Genomic DNA, 10,726 nt, shown 5'->3' with positions numbered 1-10,726 from the left:
AATTTTGTTTTCTTATCTTTTAGTGAGCTTACCAATGACATGTTGAGAAATGATAGAATACAATAATACAAGAGTAAAATATAAACATGGAGCATAATGTTAGTATTTTTCACGTTTTAGTGTGCATTATGATAAGGATAGTATAATTTGGTATTGTGGTGATAATGACTCTAATAACGATAGTGGTAATAATGGTATTTGTATTAACCAAAGTTTTTGAGGTAATTTTTATTATTGTCAAAGTTTTAAACATACACTATTGCATAAATGTCTTTTTATATTGATTAAAAAAAATTATACCAATTTTTAAATTGGTATAAAATCAAGAGTATAGAAAATATTTGATTTTTTATATTGCTTTTGTAATTGGTATAAAAACTTTATTTTATATATTAGTTCTTCAACTAGTATAAAAAGTTTGACATTCTATACTACTTAACGCTTGTCAGAACCAGAAAAATCAAAAGTCAGGAACCAGTAAAATCCAAGCACGTGTCGTTAGTGGAATTCACGTGTCAAGAAGGGAGTTTGACACTCAGATGACGAACGCCAGGTGTCAAGCGAAGGAGACCCGGAAATCAGTTAGTGGAAAACAGGTGTCGACTGAAGAGGGGACGTCCGTTCTCGACTGTGGAGCAAAACTTGGATTTTCAGAAAAACTCTCCACTCTCCTCTGCATGCACTCTCTTTCCAAAATCTGATCTTCCATCTTCCTCCTTCTTCTCTCTAGAAAACCTTTCCCTTCTTTCTATTGTAACTCATTTTTCTCTTCTCCGATCAACATTCAGAAACCGTAAAAGGGATCCCGGCGTCCCAAGCTTCCTTTTAAACCGAACAAGTTTCAAGTTTGAGCTGGTAAGTTTCTTTCTTTAGTCGCTCCTTCTTTGGTTACATGCAAAAACCAAGCCTGGTTGCATGCGTGGGCAGAGTCTAAGTTATTCTCGATTTTTTATGTGGTTCGGTTTAGTCGGAAGAGCTAAGTGATCGTGAGGGTAGAAGTTGTAGTTGGAAAACCAATTTGCAATCTGAAGGACGTACGTTCACACTAGAGGTAAGGGAAGCTTATTTAATTTAATTGGTATTTGTATGTGATCTTACTGTATGAACGTCCGTTGTTTGACTGAATGAAAATGGTACATGCTTCTTGATATGTATGCTGATGGTTGATATGTATGAATGTGAATATGAGCAATTATTTTGGAGTATGAATTATTAATATGGATTCTATAAAGTATGAAAATTAATATTTGATACGAAGTTATAAGGTATGAACTGATGTGTTGAAACTTGATTTAGAAATAGATGAAAATCTGAAATATGAAATTTCTACTATGATAGAGTACGTTCGTTACTGAATGGTCATTGGCCGTTCGGTTTTCTGTGAACATAGTTAAAAAGGGATTCTTTCATTTGGATAGAATCCTAGTGTAGGACGAGCGTCCTCGTGTGGTAATACTATGTTTGAGCGTTCGGCCAAACATAGTTGTATCCGCGTATCCCTTGATAAAGTAATATATCAAATCTTGTACTTTAAGATTAGTAGTGCTCGGTCTTATACCTAGCGCTCGTACTAAGTAGTGCTCGGTCTTACACCTAGCGCTCGTACTGAGTAGTGCTCGGTCTTACACCAAGCGCTCGTACTCGTTTCTTGTATAATCAATCTCAGTAAAATAGCGTTCGCTTAACTTAATGAAATTTTCTTATCGACCGTGCTCAGTCATAAACTGGCATCCGGATTTCTTGATGTAAATTCAAATAAGCTAAATATTCATAAACGTTCGGTTTCTTCGTGTAAATGCTTATAAGTATTATTATTGGAATGTCATAAAGTGTTTGAATCGATTGGTTCCAGCATAGAGTCGTAGCCTTTGGCGAGGTATTTTCAGCGTTCGGTTAAGAGTCAGTCCATATAATTTCATTCTCATGGAAATGAACGTTCGGTTCATTCGTTTCCTGCTATATCTATTACGTTCGGTTTTTCTCTCAAAACGACAGTAAACCTCTCGGTCTCATTCTATTCTGGAAATGGAAATCTCTATGTCTCGTTCCATGCGTTCGTCCTCATTCTGAGTGAGGATAGAACGTTCGGTATTTGGTGTCTTTATAAACCTTTGAACAGAGAGGATATTTAATTTATTGACAATAGAGATGAATTTGAGAAAAGTGATAATGAAAGATGGAATTTGGGAATGATTATGAATGAAATAAAAAAAAGAATGTGATATGACTGAAATTATGTGAAGTTGAACGAGCGTTCCGGGGGGAACGACTCATGTATTAAATATTGGAATTGGTAAAGTATGACTGGGGTTATGCTACTGATGGCAGTTCATCCTGATGTTCCGTGAGTACTCGTCCTCACGTAAAGGAGGGTAGGTCATGTGTGGGAACGACAGGAGGTCCTAGTCCTTAGGGGTACTTTGGACTGATAGGGCTAACCTCGGGTGGCAGCTATTGAGGGTATCCCAGTTACTACATCACCCGGGTGCACGAACGCCTGTAGTTACACAGATTCATACAGTCCGGACGGTCCGTTTAGTGATAGCTTTCGTATGGTTATGTGTGCTGAACTATCCTTGTGTTGTTGAAATGCTTAATTTATATGTTGAAGTATGAATTAAATTACATAAGCTTACCCTGTGTTTTTCCTTGTGTCGTCTCGTCCTTGTACGTCCGTCTTGTCTTTGCAATGATCATCCGTGTGGATGTGAGCAGAAGGTGAAGCATTGTTGGAAGACGTGATCGAAGAGGAGAATTTGGTGGACGTTGAAGTTAAGGCCGAACCTTAGGTCGTCCAGTTTTATTAGATGATAGTTGTTATGTAGTGATCGTTCGGCTAGTAGTATAGGTTTTTGCTGGAGTGGTCGTTCGATCAGCGTATCTGTTTCTTTTAGTTATGTTCGACCGTTCGGTATTTTTCCCGTGTAAACCGTTCGGTCAGATCTCTGTATGTTCGGCCTAAATTTTGAAATACTTCTGTAAGGACGTTCGGCCTTGTGCGTTCGTTCCTTTAGTGGAAAACTGTACTGAATTATTATTAAATGTAATTAATTCTATTATATGGTGATTACTGTATTTTTGGGATGTTACAACGCTCAAACCAATATAATAAATAACACTATACCAAAAACCCTCGTGAACGACGTTCGATGACGATTACTCGTGAACATCCAAACACCATCATGATTGTAGCGACGACGAACACGGAAAGCAATAACAACGAGAAGGAATTTGGCAACGACGAGAACAAAAAAAGAAAATGGGGAAAATTAAATCACAAACTCATTGGAGAAGGGAGAGTTCGAAATTATTAATGCATAGGCAAATGAAGTGAGATGCGAAAGCTATAAAGAAGAATTAAGCATTCTATACCAATCAAAATGACAAACTAGTATAAAAAGTCATTTCTATATCACTTCTAAGTCTAATTTGCATAGAAAAACTTTGTAATTTATTAGAATTTGATCACCGTATTACTTTCTATACCAATTCTAAGTCTAACTGGTGCGATTCTGCAGAATTCTGCAGAACGCGCGTTCGTCCAAATTGCTCGACCAATTAGTGGTCGGCAAACTATCCTGTGCGTTCGGTCTTCGTGAAATAGTGATCGTCGGCGTTTGTCCTTAAATTGGTATTCTCAGAGAGTGATCTTAAGCGTTCGGTCTTGGTTATGTATTAATAATTGTAAGCGTTCGGTTTTGATGAGGTATTCTCAGGTTTAGCTTGTAACGTTCGGTTGTTAGTTGTTACCGTTTGGTTAAGCCTTGATTTTGGTACCGTTCGGTTAAGTTTTGATTTATGTCGTTCGGTTAGAGTTTATTTTTAATACAGTTCGGTTGATATTTGATTTGATAGTATCCGGTTAAGCATTGATCTGTTACCGTTCGGTCTTGAATGTTTAGTACCGTTCGGTTAGGCTTTGACTTGGTACCGTTCGGGTAGGTGTTACTTTGGTAGTCAAATTTAGTAACGTTCGCTCTAAGAGTTCAATTGGTACCTTACAGTTAAGGGTGAGTTTAATACCGTTCTGTTAAGTGTTGAATTAGTATCGTTCGGTCAGAATTGGATTTAATACCGTTCGGTCAGGCTTTGATTTAATACTGTTCGGTGAAGTGCTGATGTGGTATTGGTCGGTCATGTGTTAAGTTTTGATCATTCGGCCAGGATTCTAGACGATCGTCCAGTACTTTAGGTGTTCGGCAAAGTGACCTAGGGGTTCGACCAAGACTCAAAACGTTCGTCTTAATGGTGTCCGGTTTAGTATAGTTTGATTTTGAGTGTTCGGTCTTGATATATTATTGAGTATAAGCTTTCGTTCTTAACTTGGTATTCTTGGGTAGCAATCTTGAGCGTTCGGTTTTAAGTTGGTATTCTTAGGTTTGAGCGTTCGGCCTGGGTTTAATTGTGATTGTGAGCGTTGGGGCTTAAGTTGGTATTTTTAGGTTTGGATCTTGAGCGTTCGGCCTTGGTTTAATTGTGATTGTGAGCGTTCGGCCTTAAGTTGATATTTCGGCCTTATATATATTATTTCACGTATTATTATTATTATTTTATATATATTTTATATAATAGAAAAAATCGAAATCAATTCTTTTAAATATATATCTGAAAAATCGATTCTCGCATCTCCAGTGTCACGTGCTGTCCAAAATCTATTTCCGTTGTGCATTCTTAGCTCACCAAGACACACTCCAATGGCATCCAAGAGCAGCAGCATCTACACAACAGGGTACTTGTGTCAATTTATACAAGTAGAGATATCTTTCTTGTCACATCTCCTCACCCCACCGTGGAACCACTATCAGTAAAAACAAATAAAGGCTAAGAGTGACATAGCCTGAACACATAAGGTCCCCTCACCCTAAAGTTATACAAGAAATTTGAGGCAATGGGTTAATTTGTTGTTATGGTGTCAAAGCTGCAACAACAGTTAGAAGACTTTTGTATCATGGTATACTACAGATAAATTTGCTCTCCTATAAGTCAATCACGAACCTTAACCCACCATAGACAGTAACCTGACACTTCGAAAACATAGAATAGAAATTTGCCAAGATCACTCTTGGGACAGAAAAACAGCAATTGGAAATAATTGGAGGAGCGAATTTCTGTAGTTAACCCCTCTTTGAGCTTCAACTTTTGCTTCAACTTTATCATATGTACACAATCTTACACCGAATGGTCTTTCAATTAATATAGTAAATAGTAAAGCATGGATCAGGCTCCCAATCATGGTACGGTGGATGCAATCTGGAACCATAAATTACCATTTGAAAACTTTACTGCTTTACTTGTGTGGGAAAAAACTATGTTCTACAAATTAAAAACTACCAAGGCTGCATCTGAGGTTCATCCAAACCATGTTGAATAGGAAAAGGTTCCGCAGTCCAGAATTCTCCATAATTGCTTTGGGAGAAAATCTTGTCTCCTTGATCATCATCATCATCCTCAGCCTCGAAATCCAATTCCTCAAATATATTCTCAAAACCATCATCATACACATTCTCAAAATTGTCGATCCCAATATTATCATCGTAATCATCATCACTGTCAGAATTATTTTGATCAGCTTCATTCAAGCTGCCAATATCTTTCCTAAACCTACTCTTCCTTCTCTCTCGTCTCATTCTCTTGGACTCCCTAGCCAAGTCCATCCATTTATCCTGTATGGATAAAATCTCTTCCTTCTCCAATAAGTCACCCTTCTCACCAAACCCCTCCACCAAGAAAACTGAATGTCGTTGCCCTTTCAAACTCACATAAAACAATTCCGGGTGCCTTATTATCATCCCTCTCAACTTGTTTGGGAAGCCAAAGTCCTTTCTGAAATGAGTCAAGTGGTCTATTAAAGTCCTCTTTTCAATTGTCATTGCAAGAATCTCCCTTACTACTGCACAAGATCTCTTTTCTGCCTCTAACGATTCCTTGGAAAAAGCCTCAGCAGGATTCCTATAGGGGCAAACTTCTGGCATTTCTTCAAATCTCAGCAAGAAATCCTGGTGACGTCTCTTTAAATTAAGCCCCTTTCGAAGCCTCAATTGCTTGAACTTCAAAGGACGATCAACTATGAAACCAGGATCACGGGATGCACGAGGCGGCAAACACTTTGCCAAGTTGACATCCCAAGATACAAGCTCAAGTGCACGGCCATAGGGCGTGTCAACAGTCCTGAATTTCTCCGGATGATCATTGCACAACCTGGACCTAAAATTAGGAGGGAGACCAAGATGTGGAGCAAAGTGAACCAATTTGGACAGAAGTAACTTGCGGCGAGAAGATAGCATAAGAAGCTTTTGCAGTTTCGCAGCCAACATGTTGGAAATGGAAGATTGAAAAGCCAGTTCCTCAGCAGCAACAGCAGCCGCAGCTGGGGTCAATCGAACACAGAGTTTGGGATGTAACTTGGTAGCATTGAGTGGTTTGGGAGGCCATGACATATTGAAGAGTTCAAAAATGGATGGATATCTATGAATCATAGAAAGTATAGAACGAGGCTTGGGAAGACCAAGATAAGAACGGCATTTACACAGAATATGAACTGGAATATAATGTTTCGATTTAGAGAGAAGTAAAGTTTTTAACTTTTGAACAAACCTAACCCTATACTTCATGACAACATGCTTATCGAGTGCACGGTCATGGACAAGTTTTATAGAGGAACAAGAAATTGAAACAGAGACATTTTGGAGACGGTTAACCGTTTTCAATTTCTCGTTGATCGAAAAAGATGAAGGTTTTGTTCCGCCATGAACGAAACTGGAACTTAGGGAAGCAACTGGTTTGGGATTGCCGAATGAAAGAGGGAGGCAAAGTGCCATGTTTAACGCTTCAACCACTCAGATAACACACCATAACATACCTGAAAATGACAAAAAGAACAAAAATATCACAAGAATGAAACATTATTGAGACAGAACACCAAATTCTTACACCATAACAAGAACACCAAATTCTTATAGCATAACAAGAACACCAAATTCTTATAATATTGAATTTGTATAGAAAATTTAAAGACAGAATTATGATTTCAATTAGAATAAAGCTTGTGTCGATTACACGGCAAAGAAGTGGTTCGCAAGGCAAGAAATGTGCTTTTCCGGCGAGGCAGAGAGGGTTTAAGAGAAAAGAGAGAGTAGGGTTTCTTCCGTCGAGGCCGTGAGGGAAGAAGGAGAATTTTATTCAAATTGAAAAAAGAAAAAACTAAGTTCTGATAAAAGTACTGTAACATTACTCAGACAGCTTATCTTCTCCCAAGTAAATAAGATGACATAAATAAAATAATAATCATGATACTCACATAACAAAAAAAGTTACTTAATTTAAATATATAAAATATTTGAATACTAAATAAATCAAATAAAATATAACAATTGAATAAATTTATTAGAAAGGTTAATGAAAGGTATAACATTCTAAAATTGATAAAAAAACATAGAACTAAACTATTTAAATAAAAATATATATTAACTTTATTGTATAATGCGTAGAAGATTAAATAAAACTACACAAATTAAATTAAATTAAAATTAACTAGATAAGAATAGTTATCTTTTATAAACTAATTTGAGGATTTGTTGAATTTAGAGACCAATTAATCCCTTCTAGTTGAAGTAAATGGTTACTTTTAATTCCTAAAGATATACATTAATTTAATTTATAAGAGAATAATTTATTAAATTAGGCCTTAATATGTAAAAAGATGTGGAAATATGGTTAAGTTTCATCAAATCATCTTATAATTCATGTTTAAATATTATTGAATAAGTAGCATGTTAATGATTAATTATATTAAATACGTTATTGGTGTTTAGCAATTGTCTTTATTAAAAAGAAAATTATGAATTAATATTAATTAATTTTAACAAAGTATTAAAAAGTTTAATTTTTTAAGAAAAATGTAAAAGGTGTAAGAACCTAGAAAATAGAGTATTAGAGTAGATAGGTGTATTAAAATAATGAGAGGAGAAGTTACTTTAAAAAAATCTTATGATATAAATATAACTTTCTAAAGTTCGGTTCATTATCTAAAACACTTCTATCTCTCTAGAACACTATTCACATAAAGTTATTTGACTTCTCTCAAGATTTTCTCTCTACTGAGTTATCTGTTCGGCGATCAGGAGGTGCCTAGGCGATCTTGTCGTTGAAGGCTTCAATCTTAACTGATTAATTTTTGGATTTGGTCAAGTAAGTGAAAAACCCTCTTTCTTGGCCTTTAGGGTTCTTAACTTTTGTAGATGATTCTGCTCTTGCATGAACCAGGTGTTCATCTTCTTGAATTCCTAAATTTCTAGTGATTCTAAGGTTGGGTTCCAACTGTTAATCGGTGAATTGTAGGTTTGCTGAGAGTTCCTTGTACCGCAAGTAATCCGCGGAGCGTTTAGTGGGGGTGAGTTGTTGAGTCAAGGTAATGGAAGCTAGAATTTTGTTTTAATTAGTAGTATGACATGTGTGTATGATAAATTCTGTGTTATGGTGCTATTTGAGTTGAATCTTAGGTTTTTAGTAGATTAAATTATCTGTTCTTTGAATGCCAAATCATGAAACTGTGAAATGATGATTGTGAGCTGAGTTGGATGGTGTGCGTAGCTGTAATTCAACATATTAAATGTGAATAATATGTTATAGTAGTGATTAGATAGAAAGTGAAGTGAATTATGCTTGTTTAGAGTCATTTCAGAGGAAGTAAGGTAGTGGAAATGAGAATTAGAGGTTAAGGGCTCAATTGGTCTGCTGGGACAGTTTAGGTAAGTCAGATGTGACTTGTTTGAGTCATCAAAATGGTCAAAAATATGTACAAAGTGGTAGAATGGAATTTGGGTCTTTAAGTTGAGAAATTTGATGTTCTAGAATAGGTTTTGGTTCATAATCTCTTTAGATTGGTGGTAGGAAGGTTTAGAATCACTTAGACAAGTCTAATTAGGTATATAACACAATCTAGGGGTGTTAGAAGTTGGGGAAAATAGTTAGAATTGGTGAGTGGTGTATGAGTTTCATTATTATGCAGAATTTCGTTCTGTAGATTATGCAGACTCGCTGTGCGGATGGTTTCGCACAGCGAGTCCTTACAGTGAGGTGCTCTCTATTCAGTCATTCGCACAGCGAATTGGTGCGCTGTGCGAGTGACTGGAGAGGGTTGCTCTCTATCTGATGATTCGCATAGCGAATGGGGTGCGCTGTGCGAAAGTGCTGAGTTTAGTTTACTATCTTTTTCTATCATCTTGTGTTGTACTATGTTGAGTGTTGTTTGGTTTGTGAAGTATGTTTGAGAGTGTATTGTATTATATAATAGAAGATAACATGGATGTTAACTACACATAAAAGTATGTCATTCAAAGTGAATGAAAGTATGTGGTTTTAAAGTATGGTTGCCTCAAGGCCCGAAACAGACTAACCTCGTGAGTGTGGTAGGGTGAAACCCATTGACAATGGCTTTGCAAAGCAGTAGAGGCCATCCCGAGTGCATGACCAGCCATAGCTCGGCAATCATTCTAAGTCCGGACGGTCAAAGTCAGTGTAGTGTCTCGCATCAAGTATTTCATGTTAGAAATGACTATGTATAATTATATGAAATATAGTTGATAAATATAATCGTTTTCTTTTATTTAAACTAGCTTACCTTTACTTTTATGTTGTCTTTTTTTGTATGATTTCTCTTTTGCGATGATCACCTGATTGGTGTGAGCTTAGGGAAACATTTGTTTCAGTTACTTCAGCGGTAGGTGATCGGAGGGATTCAGTATAGAAGTCGAACGAATCTACAAGTGTAGATATTGTCTTTAGTAGGTTTGTTCCTTATATTAGCTAATTTATCATATATGTAATATTCATTTTAGTAGTATTTTACTATTAAAAATGTGATGTTAAAAAGGCAAAACTTTAAAGATTAATTATATATTAAGATTAATTTTTTTAATAAAACCACATAATTATATATAATAACAAAAACATAAAACTAAATAATTAATTTCATATAATATATATATAATATCTATAATATTATAAATTAAATAATTAATTATCCATAATATCTAAAAATATATTATATTAATATTTAAGTTGAAAAATAAATGTTGATAATTTTTAACTTTATATTTTAAATAAGGAAAATTTTAATATCTAAACATCACATAAAAATTTATTAAAAAAATAAAACACAACAAAAGAATATAAAACATGAAAAACCATGTTAAAACTATAATAAAATTTATATTTTACGATACATAAATAAACCTCTATTTTTAGAGGAGCCAATGATCATAATTTCTATAGGGTTAAATATGTTTTTGGTCCCTTAACTTTAAGTGAAAATTAGAATTAGTCACTCTTCAAAACTTTTGACTAATTTAGTTTCAAAACTTTATAAATGCATGAATTTAGTCCTTTTTACCAAATTTTGTTAACTTTATTTGATGTTTCAAACACATTTCTCAATTAATATTGAAGCAAAAATGTGTCAAAAGGTGTAAACAACTTAGATACTATCCTAAAACGCACTTGAAACATCAAATAAACCTAACAAAATTTAGTTAAAACGACTAAATTCACATATTTCTAAAGTTTGGGAACTAAATTAGGCCAAAGTTTTGAAGAGGGACTAATTCCAATTTTAACTTGGGACAAAAACATATTTAACTCATTTCTATATTTTATCATTATAGCTAATATAACTAAAATGAATATGTAATTTAATACACTTATAATTATAAAAGAAAATACATACATC

General features: G+C 35.0%; 1 protein-coding gene across 1 annotated transcript; it reads right to left on the bottom strand.

Annotated features, from left to right (window-relative positions):
- Positions 1 to 5,082: 5,082 nt before the first annotated feature.
- LOC148201394 (protein WHAT'S THIS FACTOR 1, chloroplastic-like) lies at positions 5,083 to 7,219 on the bottom strand. Its single transcript, XM_088108400.1, has 2 exons — positions 7,057 to 7,219; positions 5,083 to 6,859 (listed from the first exon to the last, which is right to left on the bottom strand). Exon 2 carries the CDS (start codon positions 6,816 to 6,818, stop codon positions 5,328 to 5,330), a length of 1,491 nt encoding a protein of 496 aa, XP_087964526.1. The 5' UTR covers positions 6,819 to 6,859; positions 7,057 to 7,219; the 3' UTR covers positions 5,083 to 5,327.
- Between the last annotated feature and the right edge of the window lie 3,507 nt (positions 7,220 to 10,726).

This window comes from Vigna umbellata, chromosome 3, assembly GCF_029865625.1.
Source record: "Vigna umbellata cultivar VRB3 chromosome 3, Vumbellata_1.0, whole genome shotgun sequence".
NCBI lineage: Eukaryota > Viridiplantae > Streptophyta > Magnoliopsida > Fabales > Fabaceae > Vigna > Vigna umbellata.
Note: the sequence above shows the minus strand (reverse complement) of the source record. Positions and strands in the feature narration are given on the sequence as shown.

Bases quoted from the DNA above. Each gene is read 5' to 3' on its own strand.
- LOC148201394 (XM_088108400.1), bottom strand. From the start codon at position 6,818: ATGGCACTTTGCCTCCCTCTTTCATTCGGCAATCCCAAACCAGTTGCT.